At 41.0% G+C, this 22,372-nt stretch overlaps 1 protein-coding gene across 1 annotated transcript; it reads left to right on the top strand.

The window, feature by feature from the left end:
* Positions 1-1,674: 1,674 nt before the first annotated feature.
* On the top strand, positions 1,675-6,105 carry RGS1 (regulator of G protein signaling 1). The gene is made up of 5 exons (XM_039483978.1): positions 1,675-1,906; positions 2,313-2,393; positions 3,129-3,190; positions 3,726-3,889; positions 4,620-6,105. The coding sequence occupies exons 1-5, from the start codon at positions 1,806-1,808 to the stop codon at positions 4,803-4,805; spliced, it is 594 nt and encodes a 197-aa protein (XP_039339912.1). The 5' UTR covers positions 1,675-1,805; the 3' UTR covers positions 4,806-6,105.
* The last annotated feature ends 16,267 nt before the right edge of the window (positions 6,106-22,372 follow it).

The following is a 22,372-nucleotide window of genomic DNA, read 5'->3' on the forward strand; positions in this document are numbered from 1 at the left end:
AGTGCAATTCTGTAGTGATAGGAATGAGATCTGACTTAGGGTTTGTCTATCTGCGCTGACTGTGGGGCTCAGTCTGTGGGGATATTTAATTGCAGTGTAGACATCCAGGCTCTAGGACCCTGTGAGGTGGGAGGGTCACAGAGTTCAGGCTGCAGCCTGTGCTGGAACTTCTACACCACAATTCGCCCCATAGTCCGAGCCCTGTCAACTGGCACGGGCCATTTGCAGGTTGCAATTGCAGTGTAGACATACCCTAAGGGAACCTCTGCAAGAGTTATATAGCCCTTGCATGTTCTGAAGCTCAGTTCTATGAGAACTCCCTGTGTACTAGCAGGGATTTGGGGCAAGGCTGGTGAATCCACCATTATATCAATCATCCATTTCCCCCACATAATAGAGATGCAGGCCACAAAGGTTACTCCAGTGTTCTAGCCCAGAGGCACTCCTTAATTACTCAGGTTGTGCACTGAGGCACCAGTTTTGGCCTGAGGCAGATATTTCAGGCAGTGTGTGTATAGACTCAAAGACAACACTGCCTCCGTTGTTCTGTTCTGAAGATTATCTTCAAACAAACATAAGAGCTACAGACATTTTTTTAATGAAATCTGCAGAACCTCCACTGACTAGGCAAAGTTCCTATTCACCATTAGCAAGTAGACTCAAGCCCTAATCCCCCAAGTGTCTTCCTCTACTGAAAATACAGAATTTTGAGTAAAGGCAAATCACTTCAGTTAGTGTGTTATAGGTTTACTTTGCTTTCTGCAAACAGCGATTGGTACAGCAATTTAGAAATAACCCTGTCACACAACTGGACATGATGGAGACACCTATAAAATATGGCTTTGGGCTGCTACAAAAAGCATGGTATGAAATGCAATAATTGAACCAAATTTACTCAGGACAGCTCTCAAGACCTTTCCTACAAAAGCCAGTTTGAATCTCTCTTCTATATTTTAGACCAAGCATAAACAAACATATTGCAGTACTGCTCACAGTATTCTAACACCAGGTGCAATTAACATAAATAGGTTGTAAATAGCATGCTACATATGGATGCAGAACTCTGGTGTTAACCCAGGATGTTTTCTGACTTCTTACCTTCTGCTACCTCATGGCACCAGTACATGCCATTGTATATAATGTATGCAGTGTTAGCCCCGGGATATTAGAAAGACACAGTGAGTGTAGTAATATCTTCTATTGGATATTTTATAGAGTCTGTCAGTGAGAGAGACACGCTTTGGAATTTACACAGAGCTCTTTTTCAGGTGAGACCTTCAGACCTGGAGAAGTTTGTCTCTCTTACAGACAGAATTTGGGCCAATAAAAGATATTACCTCACCCATCTCATCTCTCTAATTGTACTTAATGGATATAGCAGGTGCATTCTAACTAGATGAAATGAACCTGGAACATCTGGAAGCACATTTAATAAAAGTCCCAAAACATACTCATAACAGACTTTTTCAAATCACCAATCAGATGTAGACAAGATTTTCTGTGCTTTTTCAAATTTTACTTAGACTTTTTTTTTTGCCTCACAAAACCCAGTCTCATCCGGTTCAGCCTTCACCACAAGACGAATGCTGTCTGTTTTCTTTTTGAAAGACACACGTCACTGTGCACTGAAAAAGGGGAACTTCCACAGCTTGCGGTTATGTTGCACGATAAACAGATCTGTTCACACCACTTCGAGCGGCGGCTTGGATCAATAAAAGGCAACAGGCACCAGAGGCAGCAAGCAGACATTCGCGGCTCTCAGGACTATCTCTTCAGAAGTCAACCCCACACCAAGACTAAGCAATATGCCAGGATTATTTTTTTCTCACAACCACCCAACTGAACTGAAAGAAGCAGATTGCAAGCTTGGAGAAGGCAAAGTTCATAAAAGGAAGCAAAAGGCTTTGTAAGTATATGTGACTTTCTGTCAAATGAAAATGTATTTGGAGTGAAAGTAACGTTAGCAAATTGAGAATTCAGAATTAGTGCCATTTCACAGAGTTCACCCACAGCAAAGCATATTCTGCATAGCATGTTCAATGCTATAAAACTATAACAGGGCTTGAATGGAAAGGGATATGGATGAGAAGTTCCTAAGTTAAATAAGTTGAATATAAAAATGAGTGAGTAGGAAAGAAGGAGCAATTGCTTGTAATTATTTGCATAAGTATCCCACTGGCATCAACCCTGGAAGTGAATGATTTGGCCCTAAATGTTTACAAGTCGTAAGAACTTCATACAGAATGCTACCTATCTGTAACTGTTTTTAACCAGTATCATCCATTCATTACACGTCTTATCATTGATTTCAGTGGTGCAGATCTGAAAAGCTATTTGAAGTCCATGGTACCACATCTTGAATCTAGCAACAAGTCTAACACCAGAAATGTTATGTAAGTACTGGATTCTAGAAATACATAGTAATTATGAACTAAGGCTAGATTGCCATATTTTATCCTCACAAACAAGTCTATTAAATTTTCACTTATGTGTAAAGTATATGATGAACCATAAAATATTTCTAAGATCAAGCTAATTTCAATTTCCTAGTTACAAAAAGTGTTTTTATAAACCGAGCATCACCACACAGAGGGTACCAATGGAATTGAAAAAAAAAATATGTTTTCCTTTTTTCCATTTCCTTTTTAATTGTTTATGGGCAGTGCAGTGGTGCTCATCACCACACCTATTCATTAATAGGTCACTTATATTATTAATGAATTAAAGCCTGACAACACCCTTGTGAAGTAGAGGAATATTACCATCCCTGTTTTAGAGATAGGGATAACAATGGCACACATAGGTGAAGTGACTTGCCCAAGGTAACAAAAGAAGCTAATGAGTCTTGGAATGAAAACCAGGTCAATCCAGGACTTTAACCACAGACCCTCCATTCTACTTTTATTTACTCTGCTGCTTCTTACTTGTCCGAGTTAAGGGGCAATAGCATGCCACCAATTTCATGCAGAGTCCACCAGAGATTTTATGAGCAAGCACTGCGTTTTCATAAAATTGAATAATCAATTGTATTCTTTAAGTATTCTTAAGAGGCCATTAAGTAATTAAAATAACTAAACAGTCAATATTTTGTTTCTTGCATTAAGTATTTTTTCTTTTGGTCATCACAGGCTTTCTGCAGAAGAGGTGATGCAATGGTCCCAGTCTTTGGAAAAGCTTCTTGCCAGCCAAAGTAAGTGTATTTTTGATCACTACTACTTTCTTATGTTAATCTAGTGAGCTTTCATGCAGACTAAACAAATCTATGAAGCTATAGCATTCTGTGAATAATGCTAAAAGCAATGGCCAATAGCCTTTAAGTAATTCACTGTCACATGGCTACCTATTGTAATATAGTGCCTTAACTTGACAGCCCATCCTTTCCATAGGAAATGGAAATAATCTCATTAAATTCAATGGGGTTAGATCAGATTCCACATGCCCACATTACTCCAAATAATGCAGATAAGAGTTATGTGTGCACTTGGAGCCAAAGTCAGACTATGCAGAGAAGAACAGACTCCCACTGACTTCAGTAGCCTTTGGATCAGACCCTTTATTCGCAGTGCACTGCAAAAATATAGATATACTGTATATTTCAGCAAAATCTTATTACTATAATAGGAGAATTCAATGTGACCTTTACCTTAATTGTATTTATCTTATCCTCCCCAATTTAAGTTATAAATATAACATTATAACTGATTAAGTACTTGTATTTGCTGTAGGCGGTCAAGTTGCCTTCAGGGAGTTTCTGAAGTCAGAATTCAGTGAGGAGAACATTGAGTTCTGGCTGGCTTGTGAGGACTATAAGAAAACCAAGTCTGATCACTTGCAAGACAAGGCAGAGAAGATTTATGAAGAGTTTGTTCAGATAGATGCAGCTAAACAAGTAAGTACAAAGTTAATCTGTACTGTGTTTATATATGAAAGATTATGAGAGTTGGCAAGGGATAGATAGATGGGGCTGTACTAGGACAAATACATCTTTAATAAAACAGGAAGAGAAGCCATAGGTTCTTATATTTTCATTAAGTCACCTTCTGCCATACTGCCTTGAGCTCATCAGGTGAAAGTAGTGCTGCTGATTCAACAGGTGGCACTCTTCCCTCTAAGTCAGTGTTGATTTGAGCAAGATGTTAAGAGCCTGTTCTGCTGATGGAGGTGCTGTCACTTGAATGAGAAATGAAACCAGTCTGGATCATTTATGGTCCTTAAAGATCCAAGGATACTTTGGAGAAAAGTAGAAGTGTTAGCACAGGCCATATTCCAAACTAGATGCCTACATCCTACCAAAAAAGCCTCCTGCAATTTTAATTGGATATTTTATTCTTCAGTTTCTGTCCTAAATTGTTGTTATTCTCTCTGACCCCAGAAGTGGCTGCATTGCACCAATGAATGGCAATTCCTGTGTATAGTTTGTATGCCTTTTTTATTTTAAGTTCAATCAATTTTGAATGAAAGGTGCTATTTAAGGATAGATTAATTATTGTAGCTTAAAGAAACCTTGGACCAAGTTTTAAGACTGAGAGTCTGTGTTTCAGGAAGATAAAGTGACAAATATAGCGGCAAAAAGTATTTTTTTAAAAAGATATTAACTAAGTTTTATTTTCTCTTCCTAGATCAATATTGACTATCATACAAGGAAAGCTACAGCTAAAAAGGCTCAAGACCCAACTTTCACAAGTTTTGATGAAGCCCAAAAAACTGTATATGTGCTAATGGAGCGGGACTCGTATCCTAGATTCTTGAAATCAGAAGCCTACCTTAATCTTTTAAACAAGCTTCAGGTCAACGGTGTTAAGTGAACAGTTTAATGCCATGGAAATCTGAGGGTAAACTATGCATGTCAATTAACCTACAGCAAAGAGGTTCTCCTGTGCAACTGGGTCTCAGCATAGAGAATGGAAACTTCAGTCTCTGAAGTGTTGGCGGAAGTGCAGATAGATGATCATACATGATAAAACTTAACAAGATGAAGGCACTCAAGCTAGGTTTCCAAGCCTGATAGCGTGGGAAAGGGGCTATGGAGGGGGAGACTCTCTCTCCTTAACGCCACTAAACTGAAACTGGATACATAGTTATTAATTAATTGTATCGCACTGTGAATTCCAACAGGACAGACAACAGTTTGGAAGAGATAGGATAATACCCTTGTATCTGAGTGTGATGGGTAAAATAATTGATATTGGGAGAAAAATACTTTTAAATTGTCAATTTGTATACTAGCTACAGAAATGCATAAAACAGACCAATAAGCCAAATGAGAACTTGTCCAGGCTATGAAATGTTAATAAATGTGTGCAGTTCTATTGTATTGAGTAAAATGTATTATAAATGTGACAATTGAGAATAGGTTTAAGTTATATAAGCTAGATATTACTATTTATGTATTAAACAAATAGGTATGTAGCACATTTTTACTATTTAATTTATTGCAAAGTATGAAATAATGACAAGCAATTCCTAAATTAAAGCTACATGACAAAAGCACAGAAGTTCTATAGTCACTTTTTCTCTATCATAAGAAGGCTTTGACACCTGAATTAAGGAGGTAAATACTGAGGTACAGCCATCTCTGTTATCCTCTGAAATCTCTTCTTTCTAATATTCTAATTCTTTCTAGATGCCCAATTCTCTTGCACACATTTTACACTGGCATAACTCCATTTACTTCAGTGGAGCTTATCCTGATTTACTCAATGTAAAATCAGATTCAGGCTTAAAGTTCTTTTTCATTTTTGCACTTCTCCAACTTTAACAGTTAAGTCTTTCAACAACTATTGAAACAGAGATGAGAGAAACCATCTGAGCAGAACAACTGCAGAACTCACACCACATTTCACGTTGTTGAATTGTTAAACATTCCAGACCCCTCATGCTTACTTATCAAGAGTGACAGTAACTGGTGAGGCTGACCAGCAAATCCCTGCAGTGTTAGTGCTACAGAGTCTTGATAGACGTTGTGACAGAGTCTAATTTACAATACCAATATTAACAGTAAAGGTCATTTACATTTCATTCTGAATCTTGTGTTAAATTTGCTCTATAAAATGTGCCGTACTATAAACAGATGAACACCAAAGTGGGCAATGATTACTGGGGAGGGGGCCAAAGCAGAAGACCAAAGTTGTAATTTTACTAAGTAATTCCAAAACACAATTACTATCAGATCCAGAGTTCATGATGGTAAAGTTTATAATGAAAATAAATAACCATGAAAACTGTTGCCAATGAGTTCTCTCCATGCCCAGGATAAAATCTTGTGTTTCCCTCCCTTGCAGTTCTCTTTTATCTCACTGTTTCAGTTTTTCCGTTTTCCAAAACAGCACAATCTTAGACTCTGGGTTTGACTCACACTGTTGAGACCAGGGGGTACACACCCATTGCCTGTGCCAAAGGGAGCAGAAATAACTCAGCCTTAGTCACTCTGTTGGGAAGAGCAGACTGTGTTTACAGTACTGCTCCTTGGGAAAGGGCTTTGGGGGTCCAAAGAAATAGGACAACAGGTAATTTTCAAAGTAAAATAACCAAAAGAAAAACAATTATCAAAATTGATAATTGGAGAAACAATTAGATAGAATTATTAATTACTCGCTTCTCACATGACTAGTTCAGGAAAACTGAATCAAAAGATGGAATTATTGATTATGTTCACTAATGTGACTGCATCTAAGGGGTAAATCACAAAATTCACCACAGATTCTACTTCTTATACAGTATGCCCCAAAATAAACCACTGAACTTGAAACACAGAAAATGTTTATTCAAGTAATAAAAAACAATAAAAGAAACCAACAATTAGATCACAAAGATTATGCAACTGAGATAACTATAGGGGGGAAAGGTACAAAAAATGAATGATACAATGTAGCAATACTTAAAGCAACCTCTTAACAAGAAATTCTTAAAATATAAAGTAAATTAAAACTATATTGAATGGACTATTATAAAACTGAGCGCTAAATTCAAAAAGCTATGAGCATCAACAACAATGATATTCATTTAATTACTTGGGATACTAATAGCATCAACAGGTTGTTTACCCTCATTAAGATTCACTAGCAGCTAAGCATTAACATAAACATAAAGCATTAACATAAATCAACAGCTAAAGAAGTGTATCAAATATAAACTTTTTGAACCAGATTACAATAACTATAATTCAATTTCATTATTAAAATATCTTAAGTAAAGAAAAACAATTTTGATTAAACTAGATAGGCTGGTTAGGACAATATAATTGAAAATAGTGTCAACTGAAACAAAATCTAGCAAAACGATTACTACTACTTTTACTTTTGGTGTAAGGAAATAGTACTCTGAGGGGTACGCTTGAAATTAAGCAGTGTTTAGACACACATGCCTAGTCCAAGTGTGTTACTGTGACAACTCTCCTTCTTCCTTGCCCTAATCCCATCCAATGCTGTTCGCTCTACAAATCCTCTCCCTCCAAAGTGCTCTGTTCAGTGCTAGAATCTCTATCACATCACATATCAATAGGTTTTCCTTTATGGCATGCCACTGCTACTTCTTGTATTGGCCTCTTTTTCCTTCAGTCTTGAACTGTTAGACTCTTATCCACATAGTTGTCAGGACAACTCTTTACATGACCAAATCATCTGAGCCTTCACTCCCTCATTTTTTTACTTACGGATGTGATTTTGAGCATGTCTCTAGCATACACATTCCACACCTGGCCTTTCTTGCTTATACCCACTAATCCATCTCAACATTTGCTTTTCTGTGGAACAGACCATTTGCTCATGTTTCTTCTTTGTTGTCCAACACTCAGCACCATACATTAAAACTGGATGAACCAACATTTTATAGACTTTCCCTTTTAATCACTGGTATCTTTCTCTTTCTCTCTCCATCTGAGAGAGGCATTTATTATCTTAGCTCTAATTTTATCCTCCATTTCTGCATTTTCCTGGATTCTGGAACCCTGATGCTTGAAACTGTGTTACTGTGAAACTTGTTACTGTGACAACATGGAAAGCAATGATATGATAGCTACATGCATAGTGACTATTACAATAAACACTGCAGACTGAATAAGTTACCTATTGGTTTGGTGGAGTTAGGCTAAAGTTTAGAAATGGTGAAAGAAAGTAACAGAGCCTAAACAAGTAGTGGTTACAGTTGGAGTTTGAATTCTAGGCAAAGTGAATGGTTTAAAAAAGTTGAGATAGATGTGAAGGAGGTAGGGTGACCAGATGTCCTGATTTTATAGGGACAGTCCCGATATTTGGAGCTTTTTCTTATATAGCACCTATTACCCCCCACCGCCACCCCCGTCCCGATTTTTCACACTTGCTATCTGGTCACCCTAGAAGGAGATGCTTTTATCATTGAGTTAATTTGCATAAGAGACTTTTATATACAGATGGTCACAGACAAAGTCTGCATAATATATAAAAAACCAAACACCAGCAAGATTGATATGCAGAAAAGTAATTAGGGAACACAGGACTCAGTATTTGAAATAAGGTAAACCAGTAAAAAAATAAGTTATCAGACATCAAAATGGAAAGACGGCTACTGCAGAGTGTAACATATCAACACATTAGATAACACTGTAGTTTGAAGTGCACCGAGCAGCCAATGCCAGTAGAAAGGTATTTTAACTGTTAAATGAAAGTCCTCTTTAAACTTGGAGTAAGGTTAGGAGATAGGGAACGGACTTTCTTATACATATACAATGTATAGGTTAGAAAGGGGAAATTTAACACATTGAGTGTAAGTCAAATGGGAATAGAGATTATTTAAAGAAATTAGAGGCATTTCTCTCACAGACACACAGAAGCTGACAGTCTCTTTGTAAAGGGGCAGAATGGAGGGAGATTTGCTAACTGGGTACAGTAAAGTAACTCTAGAACAGTGGTTCTCAACCACGGGTCCGGGGCCCCATGGGGGGCCATGAGCAAGTTTCAGGGGCTCTGCCAAGCAGGACCAGTCTTACACTTGCTTCGGCTTTCTGCCCTGGGCCCCAGCCCCACTGCATGGGACTGAAGCCTGAGGCCCTGAACCCGCCTCCTGAGGCTGAAGCAGAAGCCTGAGCAACTTAGCTTCACGGTGCCCCCTGTAGCATGGGACACTGGGCAATTGCCCTGCTTACCACTTAACACCGGTCGTGGCTTGTATATGCAGAAAAACAGTTATCGTGGCACAGATGGGCTGTGGAATTTTTATAGCATGTTTGGGGGGCTTCAGAAATAAAAAGGTTGAGAACCCCTACTCTAAAAGACTTAGACTTAGGAACTAGTTTAACAGTATCAATTAAACAACAAATTTTCACAAAGATATGGTAACAACGATGGCAGCTGAAACTTAGTTAAGTACTCATCAAACCAAAGATTTTAACGTTAGTTCTTTTAAGCAATAAGCCAGATAATGTAGTAAGCCAAGTGAAGTGAAGCGAGCTCAACACTACACACAAGGTGTGAACAATAATTCTGGCAGTTACAGGTGACAGCATGCAGTTTAAATTCACATCAAATCAGTTTTAGTTACAATGTTGTCAGATTCAAATCCTATAGCTTTGTCCAGTTATGATCTTTGGAGAGTTTTTCCCCATCCTTAAGCTAATATAAAGCTCTATTTCTTTCCTACTTCTAGTATAATCTTTCTTTGTATTCATGTCATAAACAGATAGTTAAGGGTTAATGTCTCTTTTACCTGTAAAGGGTTAAGAAGCTCAGTAAACCTGGCTGACACCTGACCAAAGGACCAATAAGGGGACAAGATACTTTCAAATCTTGGTGGAGGGAAGTCTTTTGTTTGTGCTCTTTGTTTGGGGATTGTTTGCTCTTGGGACTAAGAGGGACCAGACATCAGTCCAGGCTCTCCAAATCTTTCTGAATCAGTCTCTCTTGTTTCAAACTTGTAAGTAATAGCCAGGCAAGGCGTGTTAGTCTTATTTTTGTTTTCTCAACTTGTAAATGTTCCTTTTTGCTGAGAGGATTTTACCTCTGTTTGCTGTAACTTTGAACCTAAGGCTAGAGGGGGTTCCTCTGGGCTATGTGAATCTGATTACCCTGTAAAGTATTTTCCATCCTGATTTTACAGAGATAATTTTTACCTTTCTTTCTTTAATTAAAAGCTTTCTTTTTAAGAACCTGATTGATTTTTTTCCTTGTGTTAAGATCCAAGGGGATTGGATCTGGACTCACCGGGAATTGGTGGGGGAAGGGAGGGGGGATGGTTAAATTCTCCTTGTGTTAAGATCCAAGGGGTTGGATCGGTATTCACCAGGAACTTGGTGAAAAAGCCTCTCAAGGCTGCCCAGGGAGGGGAAGGTTTTGGGGGGACAGAAAGTGATCCAGACACTGAAATTTCTGGATGGTGACAGTGTTACCAGATCTAAGCTAGTAATTAAGCTTAGAAGTGTCCATGCAGGTCCCCATATTTGTACCCGTAAGTTCAGAGTGGGGGAGGAACCTTGACAATTCATATGGAATTAGGATATGTTAATATCATCTATGGATGTTGTTACATTTATTAATATGGGATTTCAACTCAAGGATAATGGTCTGGATTCATGGAACACAAATTTGAACTACAAAGGAGTTCAGAAATCTAGGGTATGTCTACACTACAAGACTATTTCGAATCAACTTAAGTCGAATTTGTGGAATCGACCTTATGAAGTCGAATTTGTGTATCCACACTAAATACACTAATTCGACTCTGTGAGTCAGTAACGGGGCCAGCGTCGACTTTGGAAGCGGTGCACTGTGGGAAGCTATCCCACAGTTCCCACACTCCCCGCTGCCCATTGGAATTCTGGGATTTCCCCCCAATGCATGCTGGGGGGAAAATGTGTTGAGGGTGGTTTTGGGTAACTGTCATCATTGAACCATCAATCACGCCCTCCCTCCCTCCCCGAAAGCGCCTGCGGGCAATCTGTTCGTGCACTTTTCTGCTCAGTGACAGCGCGGGCACCACAGCACTGCGAGCACGGAGCCCGCTGCAGTTATAGTTTGGACCAGGCGTGACATTACAGTAATTCCCCTAATTAGATGCAGGAGTCTCCGAGCGAGATCACCCTGAGGATGGTCAATGAAGGAGATAGAGAGTGCATGCTGCATGAAAGCCAGCACAAACCAGGGCCCTATGCAGCCGTGCTCGGGGAGGCAATGCTCCCTGAGTACCTCATGAAAGCCTGGCGTGGAAAAGTGTGCTACCACGGAGCACCCAATAAGGCAGCTCTCCCCAGGAACCTCCTGCGGAGGCTTTTCGATTACCTCCAGGAGAGCTTCGTGGAGATCTCCCAGGAGGATTTCTGTTCTATCCCCATATATATAGAGACCTCCTTTTCACATACTTTAGATTCCTGTTATATTAAGAATAAAAGTTTACATGTTTAAAGCACTTACCGACTGCTCCTTCCCCTGATTCAGGGTCCGGGTTAACGGCCGGGGAGGGTTGGTAGGGGATCTCCGTGACGGTGATGAAGAGATCCTGGCTGTCGGGGAAACCAGCGTTGTAAGCGCTGTCGCCTGCCTCGTCCTCCACAAACCCTTCCTCATCTTCCCCGTCCACGAACATCGCCGAGGAACCGGCCGTCGACACTGTCCCATCGTCAGAGTCCATGGTCACTGGTGGGCCAGTGGTGGCAGGCTCCATAGCGTCCGTTTGCCGCTTTGATTTTTTGGTAGCCTTGTCTGGGGTCCTTGATTTTCACGCGGCACTGCGTTGCATCCCGCCTGTATCCTCTGTCTCTCATGGCTTTGGAGACCTTCTCGTAGGTCTTTGCATTCCGTTTTTTGGAGCGCAGTTCCGAAAGCACAGACTCCTTGCCCCACACACCGATCAGATCCAAGACTTCCTGGTCAGTCTATGCCGGGTCCCTCTTTCTATTCAGAGATTACATGAACTCCTCTGCTGGAGAGCTCTGCATTGCTGCCGATGTTGCTGAGCTCACCCCGACGTCCAACCACGAAATGAGATTCAAACTGTTCAGACAGGAAAAGGAATTCAAATTTTCCCAGGTCTTTTCCTGTGTGGCTGGTCAGAACATCGAAGCTCGGACTGCTGTCCAGAGCATCAACAGAGTGGTGCAATGTGGGATAGCTCCCGGAGCTACTAAGTTCGATTTGCATCCACACCTAGCCTAATTCGACATAGCCATGTCGAATTTAGCGCTACTCCCCTCGTCGGGGAGGAGTACAGAATTCGAACTAAAGAGCCCTCTAGGTCGAACTAAATGGCTTCGTGGTGTGGACGGGTGCGCGGTTAATTCGAATTAACGCTGCTAAATTTGAATTAAAGTCCTAGTGTAGACCAGGCCCTAGAAAGGCAGCATTTTCACTGTCCCAAGATGAATTCTGGCTTCCTTCAAAGTACAGAAATTCCCCATTGCAGTAAATACTCACTTTAAAATCTTTCCTACACTTTAGAACGACGTGGGAGTTCTCACCCTTCCTTTTGTTGTCTGAGTCTTGTGGTTTGGTGATGATTTCTTCTTAGTATTTTTGACCTTCAGGAAAGCACTTTCTTTCCTTTGGCTGCTTACATTTGGGATTTTTGGACCTTTTAAGGTTCCAAAACCCAGGTTCTTGTCTATAAATGATTTTAGTTAAAAGAAAATGTCTTGGAGAGCAAAGTTCCTGAATACTGCTTACATGAACTGGAGGGCTCAGTGTTTGGAGCCTCAGGATTTATAGTGGAGACTGGCTCTCTCAGTTGAAGAGAATTAAATCTCTTAGTGGAGAGAGAACAAATTCATAAACGGAGAGAGAACTGGATGTCTCTTAGGATATAGCTGCACCACAGCTGGAAATATGCTTCCCAACTTGGGTAGACAGACACACGCTACCTCTGTTCGAGCTAGCACACTAAAAATACACCAGCTACACACAGGAGGTGACTCCAGCTAGCTGCCTGAGTATGTATCCCATGCTACACAGCAACTGGAATGATTTTGTTGACGATGCACAACATTAAATAGAATCTGTGTCAGTCTCTCTTAGGTGTATTAGTTCTATAGGGCTAGCAAGAGTAAAAACTAACTTTTGTTACTAAACCTAGCAGAGGACTCTGAATACATAGAAAGGGCATCTTCAGTTTCTTTCCTGACCATAACTGCATTTTAAATACCTTTGTAAGTTGTTGCTAACATAATTCTGATCTCAGTTTGGATGGGACAGAACTGTTATCTGTGCAGGCAAGTCACGTGTTGCTTGTGAATTGCCTTATTAATAACTTCTAGGACAATGGTACACCATCTGTAGGCTGCATGCCACCAGCTGTCCATGCAACATTTCCAGATGGTTCATAGAGCTGCTCAGGTCTGAAGGCAAAGCAGGTGTAAGAAGACACCTCCTTTCAGCTGCAGCCCAGTCCAATATGCTTAGAATTTCCAGAAACAATTAAGATTTTTTTTTATAAAGCCTTTAAAATAAAACGTTTAAAAGCCTTGTGGATTTGATAAGTGAAATCTGGCCATACTAGTGCTAATGTGGCTAGAACTTTATGAATTAAAACATTTTCAATGCAGCCCCAAACCATGTGACATAACTGGTTTGGGGTTTCATTACAGACTCAAGCCTCAAATCAGCTTCATCAAAAGCTGACTATGGTTGAAAAAACTTTAAAGCCAGGATGGGCCCACTCAAAATTTTATATAAAACCATTCAAAATTGTTGATTTGGTCACAAAGCCAAGGGAAATTCCATCTCTGGGGTTTGAGCAAAACCCAAATGTTCTTGCAAAATTCTTACTCAAACTCACAGTGAAAAGAGAAATGCTCAAAATCAAAGTGAACATTCACATGCGCCCCTGCTGACCAAAACAGTGTTCCATACATTTCTAAATCCTTCACTTATTATCCTTCACTTCAATTATTCTTCCTTTTTTACTGCACATGGGAGATTCATCTCTAAAAGTCTACTCATGCCAGAGATATTCCAGCCCATTCCAGTCTCCTTAGCAACATTGCCATGTTCTGGTAAGGAATAAACTCTGCAAAAACGCAGAGTACTCTCTGTCATACTGTTATAACCCTTGTACTGCATTTCCGTTGCTATAGCAAAGCTATACAAAGTTGGTTGTTTAAACAAAGTCCAAGAGGCCTGAAATATTTTAATGTGATTTAGAGTTGCATCTATACTAATCTGTTTAATAAAAATCAAATGGCTGTAAGCAATAGTTAAATGGCACAATCTCAACAATTTATTAACAATATGTTGAATTCTTCCCATACAAAGACCAATAGTTTACCAATATGCAGGGCATAATGTTTGCATTTTGCAATGAATTCTTTGTTTGGAATACTGCCTGGATGGAGATCTGATACTCTGAACTTACAAAAAGGGAAGCAAGTATAATGATTCAAAAGATTAAAGACTTGATTTGATTAAAAGAAATATCAGTACTTTTTGTAATCTCTGGGTTTGTTTATAACTGTACATGCATGGAGTCAAATCCATTCCATAATTTGATACTAACCTCCTTCTGCCCGCCCACCCACACCCCCAACACAAGCAATATCAGCACAGCTAGTGGTTTCACAACTGTGGGATGTGTGACACCAAGATGTGGCAGAGGCTTCCAAAACAGTACGTTACAAACCAGAGTATGGAAACTGTGCCTATTCTGTACTATCCCACGCTTAATGGAGAAGTTATCTACAATTCTTAAAAAGTACTTTAGCTCTTCTGCCATTGCAACTGGAGGAAGGGTCAGATAAGTTAGGCTAAAATATACATCAATGCAAAAAAAGGGCTCTGCGAGGTTCTCAGCATAAATTTTAGCCTCCCATAAGGGATTTAAGTGGGTTGGTCCTCTGGATTGGTGTGAATTGCACTCTTAGCATTTAAATTATAGCTAGCTGGATATACAGACTTAGGCCAGAAATGACCACTATGATAATTTAGTCTGACTTCCCACATTACATTGACCAGAATTTCTCAACCGGTGTTGGGAATGGGGGAGTGACTCACACCTTTAGCCTTCAAGGTCCATATTCTCTGTCAACATCTTAGAACACAGTCAAGTAAATGATATAGACTTATCTTTGATACAATTTTTACATATGGTATAACAGTAAGAATATGTGGGATTTATTTATGTATTTTTACTTCAAATAAGGAGTCACTAACCAGGAAAAAAAACAGGAGTACTTGTGGCACCTTAAAGACTAATCTTTTTGCTGATACAGACTAACACGGCTGCTACTCTGTAACCAGGAAAAGTTATGAAACACTGACACAGACAATAGAATTGCACCCAGTGAGTCCTGTAGAGGAGGAAATTAATCCACCCTAGTACATAAGTGAATGGAAAAATCCACTATGAATGTAACATGAAGGAAACCTCTTGCCCTTAGAGCCAAGCTTACGCAGGCCTGTGCAAGAGGTGAGCAAAGACAACACATGCGACCCTAGTGCCTGCAAACATCCACATTTGCACACAGAAATGCACGCGCACACACACACACATATAATGTATATATATTGGGGAACTGCATTCACAGCTACCCACCCTCATGGGACATTTACCAACCTATGTATCAATACACCTCTTTGTGCGCACACACGGCGGGGTTTACAGGCATGGCAGCATACTCATTGCATGGGACTTTCAAAGTTTGACTCTAAAATGACCAGAGTGGAATCAATTTTTAAAGAAGAGTATTTCAACATATGGCATATTCTGAGATGTCAGGTAGAGCTTATTTGTCACTCTGTAGAAAAACTGTTAAGGAAATTACTCTAAATTGGTGGCTTCCATCACTGTAACACTAAACTTACAAGAGGTATAGAGCAAGGTAAAGATTGTGATTCAATGGTTAGGGCAGGGCACTGGGTGTCAGGAAATAAAGGGTTCTGCATGACTTAGAGCAAAGCAACTTCTCTGTGCATAAGTTTAACCAATTGTAAACTCTGTAAAATGGGGTTAATAATATTTGCAGGCACCCACCGGGCAGGATTGTTATGAAGACCCTTTGTGTAGAAAAAACCCTCGTGGGGAAAAAACTAATAATCCAAAATACTCCCTGGAGGTAATGTGGGCAAGCTAAGGTTCCTAAGGGAGTAGGGATCAACATTATTTTCTGAATAAGGAATGTTTACAATTTTAAGGTGGAAAAGTCTTACTCGTGATGTTAATGTTACATAAAAGTTAATATTAATTTCAATTTTGAATTTAATTTCCATATTTTAAGGAAAAAAGACTAAACATTAATCTGTCCACAGATTTACTTATGACAAAAACATAAGCAATTATAGAATCCACAGCAAAAGTATTGCAAAAAAAGGAAACCGTCAACAAAGGATTCTTATTTCTTTTATTACTAGTCCATTAAATGGTAACATCAATCTACAATTAGTGTAACTGTTTTACTGCACAGATTTTAATTTCATGTGCTAGTAACTATTTTTTGTTGGAGGTGTTTGAATGCATTTCCAATTTAGAGTGACAAGAAGTTTTTAGTGATGGGGAAAAATTCTTTTTACAATAGAACCAAGAAATATTTTCCAGCATTGGACTGAATGGATTTTGTTCTAACTTTCCAAGACTTTGGGCTAAATTCAACAGAAGTTCTGTCTAAATAAAGGCTGCAGGATCAGGCCCTATATCTAACCTGTAATAAAGTATTGATTTTGTAGGTCAAAAATGCTGGTTTGATTTTTAGGATCAGATTTAGTCTTCCAAGTTCAGAACATAAATATATCAGAAGAGAATGGAAACCTCCAGGTCTATTTGTGGAATCCAGTTATAGTCACTGAATCAGGTTAGTGGTCAGCCACATTTCCTACGAAGAAAGGTGGTGCAGTGCAAGAAAAGATTCTGACTCAAACAATGATTATTCTTAAGCTATCTTCCCAAAGTCTGCTCTACCACTAAAGGAAATATTTTCATTGTTTTCAGAGTTTCAGTAGAGAAACTAATTGAACTTTTGATGATGGGAGGAGCCATTCAAGTGAAAGAAGTGAGGTTACTTCAGTAGAAGCAGATTTTTACAATATGGGTGTGTCACCAGGGCAAAAAGGAAACACTCCCCAGCTTCAAAGCATGTGTTGCCACACCCAGACTTCTCAAGGAGGGTTATTTCTTTAATTAGAGGTTTTCAAGCAAAACAGAAAATAGTCTTAAAACTCTATCCTTAGCCACAAGCTTCAGAACCATCCTCGCAGGGGTCTCTAGCACTCCAGCTCCTGGACTCAGCCAGCTCTGCTCCCTTCCTGGAGCAACAGCCACAGGGCTGCTTCCCTGAGCCCCAAGCCCCTGGCCCTTGCTCCACAGATCCACCACAGGGGCTCCACTCCAATGTGGCTTTCCGACCCCAGGGCTCAGCCTGTCTCAGTCCTTTGTATCCATCTGCTTACTAGCAGCCTTTTATAGGCCCAGGTGTAATCTAGCCCTCTTTAATTAGCCGGACTGGGCTCAACTGCTCTGGTCATGGGAAACTGGGCTTAGTTTAGTGACAGGGTGCTAAATATACCAGCTTTGCAGGATCAGGGCCCTAAATGTGGATTTTGGAGACTAACTTTAGGCCTCCACATTTGAAAACTTCATCTGAAAGATTGTTCCCTACTAATTATCAATGGTAATTAGAACAATGTAGCACATTACAAGCATGTGCCAGTCGTATGTAATGAAAAGGCTGCCACCAGAAACATAATATTAGAGGCATCACAATGTTATGTACAAACAGGAAGGCAATTTAAAGGTCAGTGCACAACTGCAAGGTTAGAGCACAGTGTAATTTATCACCTTAGCACGCCAACAACACTCCCCTCATGCTTGACTGTGAAGCAACGGGCTTTGTGACTATCACCCTTCCTTTGTGGTTGCACAGTGGGTGTGAAAGACACCAAACAAAGACTATATGACAAATGGTGGAAAAATTAAACATTCTTTTCTAAAACTTCCCCTCATAAAATGGGGGTTTTAGTGTGGGGTGGTGTGATCCCTACAAACAAAACTTTTTAGAGAGGAAGTCTTTAGTCACTAAATGAAGAAAGATTGCAAAACAAGTTCCTGCTTAATATTCCATGCAATTAATTTGCTAAGGACTGCTGAAACACAGAGAGAAAAAGAGATTTGTGTTTTAGCCCTTTATTGCTTTATTTTTTAATTGCACAGGACTTCAAAGATTTCATTCACAAAATTGTTTCTACTGCTTTTATACACTGAAGTATCAAGTATTGCCTTCTCTCATTTTAGCAGGAGACCTAAGAAGGATAATGACATCACAACAGACTGAACCCAAAGTGCACCTTTAAGAGTGGAGGGGACGTTTATAGACCATTTAAAATATGTATGATTGTCTGTTTAGGTTAAAATCTTTTTAATTCAAATCCCAAACAGTTGGGAGAAAAGCGCTTTCTCTGAAAGATTCAAAATTCCTTCCCCTTCAACAGGGCTTCAGGAAGAGCATACCTCAATTTTCAGTGTATTTTCTGATCCCTCAAAAATACCAGGTAATCAAAAAATTATATTCCTTATATATATTTATTTATTTGAGGGGGGGAAGGTTATGAAACCACTTTTATCATAAAGGAGCAGTCTAAAGGCAGTGCCGTAACAAGGGTGAGGCAAGGCATTTGCCTCAGGGAGGGATAGCTCAGTGGTTTGAGCATTAGCCTGCTAAACCCAGGCTTGTGAGTTCAGTCCTTGAGGGGGCCACTTAGGGATCAGGGGCAAAAATTGGTCCTGCTAGTGAAGGCAGGGGGCTGGACTCAATGACTTTTCAAAGTCCTTCCAGCTCTAGGAGATTGGTTTACAAAGTTGGGGGGGAAGGAAAAAAAAAAGCTTTTGGCATGGTGATATTTATAACCCAGGTGATCTCCCCCCCTGCCGCCACCCCCCCCCAAGTGTCTCCCAGCCCGACTTGCATCCCCCTTCCCTTCCCCCACCCCAGGAGAGAGTCCCTGTCTTTCCCCTGCAGCAACTACTGCCGTAGGGTCCTAGTGCCCCCCAACTCAACTGCCAGGGCAGACTGACTCCGAGCCTTCCCTTCCCCCTCAGACCCTTTCATTTTCCAATGGGACCCTCCAGCAGCACAGTGGGGGCCCCCATCTACAGTCACCACTCCTGCCCCATGCTGGGCAAGGAGGCAGCCCCATCCCTCACCCCCAGTGAGGCTACAGTCAGAGGCAACAGCAGGGGAGGAGGCGCATGCAGCACCCCCTGGCATCCACAACGGAGAAGGTGAGGTGAGGTGATTCCTGGACCTGAGAGGGGCCCTAGGAGCACATTAAGTGACAGTGGTGGGGGTGAGTGTGCTGCTGGGGGGGGCAGGAAAGGGGGGCTCCTCCCCCAGAGCTTGCTGCTGCCAGCAGGGAAAGGGCTGGGGGGGTCCTCCTCTCTGGCCCCTGTCCTGGAGCAGCCTGCCTGCACCCCAAACTCATCCCCAGCCCTGCCCCACTCCAGAGCCCACACCCCCAGTCAGAGATTTCACCCCCCACCGCACCCTCAACCCTCTGCCCCAGCCCTGAGCCCATCCCACACCCCAAACCTCCCATTCCCAGCCCCAGACAGAGCCCTCACCCCTACTCTCACCCTGAGCCCCTCTCACACTCAAAACCCCTCATCTGCAGCCACAATCCACAGCCCTTACTCCTGAACCCCATCCCTCTGCACCCCTCCCATCCCCAAACTCCCTCCCAGAGTCTGCACCCCAATTCCCTGCCCCAGACTAGGGCCTGCACCCCAGACCTCCTCCCTCAAACTCCCAGAGCCTTGGGCAGGTGGGGGGCAGAGTTTGGGCAGGAGCAGGTTCTGGGCACCACCAAAATTTCTACAAACCTGCCACCCCTGATCCTGCCCTGCAAACCTGAATTCCCAGCATTCTCAGGACACATGCTGATCCCTAGTGGCCACTGCTGATATCCAGCACCTCCCTCCTCTCTTAACCTGTGAGTCTCTCTCTGGATTGGAACTGGACTGGAACCAAGGACATCTTGGAAACAACATTACCAGCCCAAGCAGTCAAAAATCATGAGTTAGACCTCACAAAATGACTGGCTCTACTGCCGCCGCTTCATTCATTCTTCGGCGGTAATTCGGCAGCAGGCCCTTCCCTCCGAGAGGGACTGAGGGACCCGCCGCCGAATTGCTGCCGAAGAGCCGGCCCTGGGGGAGGGCGCAATTTTATATCCTTACCTCAGGTGCAAAAATACCTAGTTATGGCTCTGTCTAAGGACACTAGTAAAGACAGACCTTCTTCTTTGACGTTTATTTTTAACACGTTAAAGAATTCTTGGGTCTCTCTCTTTTCCTTAGGGAATATCTTCTTGATAAAGTCAAGGAAGGAAGTGACTCCACCAACAACCATCACATGTAAAAGTATAACTGTTCATTATAATGGCAAAGTGTCAAAGGAAAAAAAACAGTTTATTTCTAAACTATTGTGAGAAATTTTACTGTTCAAAGGATTCTAAAGGAGCTGGGTATTCAATCCCTTAAGTTTTCGAAAAAAGAATGAGAAGTCCTTGTGGCTCCTTAGAGACTAACAAATTTATTTGGGCATAAGCTTTCATGGGCTAAAACCCACTTCATCAGATGCATGCAGTGGAAAATACAGTAGGAAGATATATATATATACACACACACACAGAGAGAACATGAAAAGATGGGGGTTGCCATATCAACTCTACCAAGACTAATCAATTAAGGCGGGCTATTATCAGCAGGAGAAAAAAACTTTTTTAGTGATAATCAGGATGGCCCATTTCAAACAGCTGACAAGAAGGTGTGAGTAACAGTAGGGGAAAAATTAGCATGGGGCAATAGTTTAGTTCGTGTAATGACCCATCCACTCCCAGACTTTATTCAAGCCTAATTTAATGGTGTCCAGTTTGCAAATTAATTCCAGTTCTGCAGTTTCTCGTTGGAGTCTGTTTTTGAAGGTTTTTTTTTTTTTTTTTTTGAAGAACTGCAACTTTTAGGTCTGTAATTGAGTGTCCCGGGAGGTTGAAGTGTTCTCCATCTGTTTTTTTATTGTTGTAATTCTTGACGTCTGATTTGTGTCCATTTATTCTGTTGGGTAGAGATTGTCCAGTTTGGCCAATATAAAGTTTAAGTTTTTGAGTTTTTCCCCTTAAGCGCCTTTGAAAATTCCACCCGATTTGTCTAGTTAAGAAATCCAGCTGAACTGCTATTGTGTCATAACTAACAGTCCCAGATTACTGATAAAATTGAGCACCATTTCTTGAAAAAAATACTAAAAACACTGAAACATAAAACCTTTCAGTGCCCCTCTGTGTGAACAAGATAGAAATGCAGCAGTTTCGCAAAGCTTGTATTTAAACTTTAGTTCACATTCAATGCACTAAGGTCACTTGTAAATCAAGCTCCTCTGAAAATGTCAAACAGCCACAAGGATTGTTCTTAAATTGCAGTGGTCGAAGCATTTTTGCAGAATGTGAGGACTGTATCTGCAAAACATGCCCTGTACCTAACAATAGTAAGTTAGAGCCCCACACAGTCACACTCTAGTGGGAAAAGGCTGTACTATATTTAGTGCAACAAACTTCTCAACAGAAAAGGTCAAGACACTATCATTAAAGATGCACAGAAGTGATCAACAAGAGGGGTTGTTTTTTAACTCAAGTTAATTGCCAGCTAACATGTTAGTACACACAGTCTGGACACTCCACATAAGTGTGTGGTTTACTCAAACTGAGCCCTAGGGTAAACCAAATGTGTTTGTATCCTGGAGCAAATGTTTGTGGAGCATCCCATTTAGTATGTAAACTCAGGTGAGCTAATACAATTGAACTGGCAGCTAAGTAAAAAAAAAATAGCTAGTTGAGACATACCCTACTCGTGTTCGTAGTATATTTAATCGCAAATACGTTGCATTGAGAGTAAATGTTCTAAAAATCCAATCAGTTGACACATTTAGTGTCCAAATCTTCCAAACAAGTAAAAGTTTTGTGGTGGGAAAAGTGGTTGGTGTGTCTCTGTCATCCCTGCTTCACAACTCTTCTACAGAGAGTGAAGTAATGGCAGAATCACTAAATTAATTTAAGGGTATGTATAATTTCCAGCTGATGTAGGCATACCCACGCTACTTTGGTTGAGCTAGTACACTAAATATAGCAGTGTAATTGTGGCTGTGTGGGCACCAGGATGGTCTAGCTCCCCGGAGTACAATCCTGTCTGAAACCATAGGAACTTAGTCATACAGAGCTGGTTGAGAAGGAACTGCATCAGCAATTGGTCTGGAACTGCCCTGTATACTCTCAGTACATGGCAAGAGGATAGCTGGAGCACACGCGTGGACCATGTGGGCACTGCTAGCAAGAAGGGGGGGGGGAAATGGCAGGATAGCTCAGTGGTTTGAGCATTGGCCTAATAGACCCAGGATTGTAAGTTCACTACTTAAGGGGGCCACTTAGGGATCTGGGGCAAAATC

This window comes from Mauremys reevesii, linkage group 8 (assembly GCF_016161935.1).
Source record: "Mauremys reevesii isolate NIE-2019 linkage group 8, ASM1616193v1, whole genome shotgun sequence".
In the NCBI taxonomy this organism is placed as follows: Eukaryota; Metazoa; Chordata; order Testudines; family Geoemydidae; genus Mauremys; species Mauremys reevesii.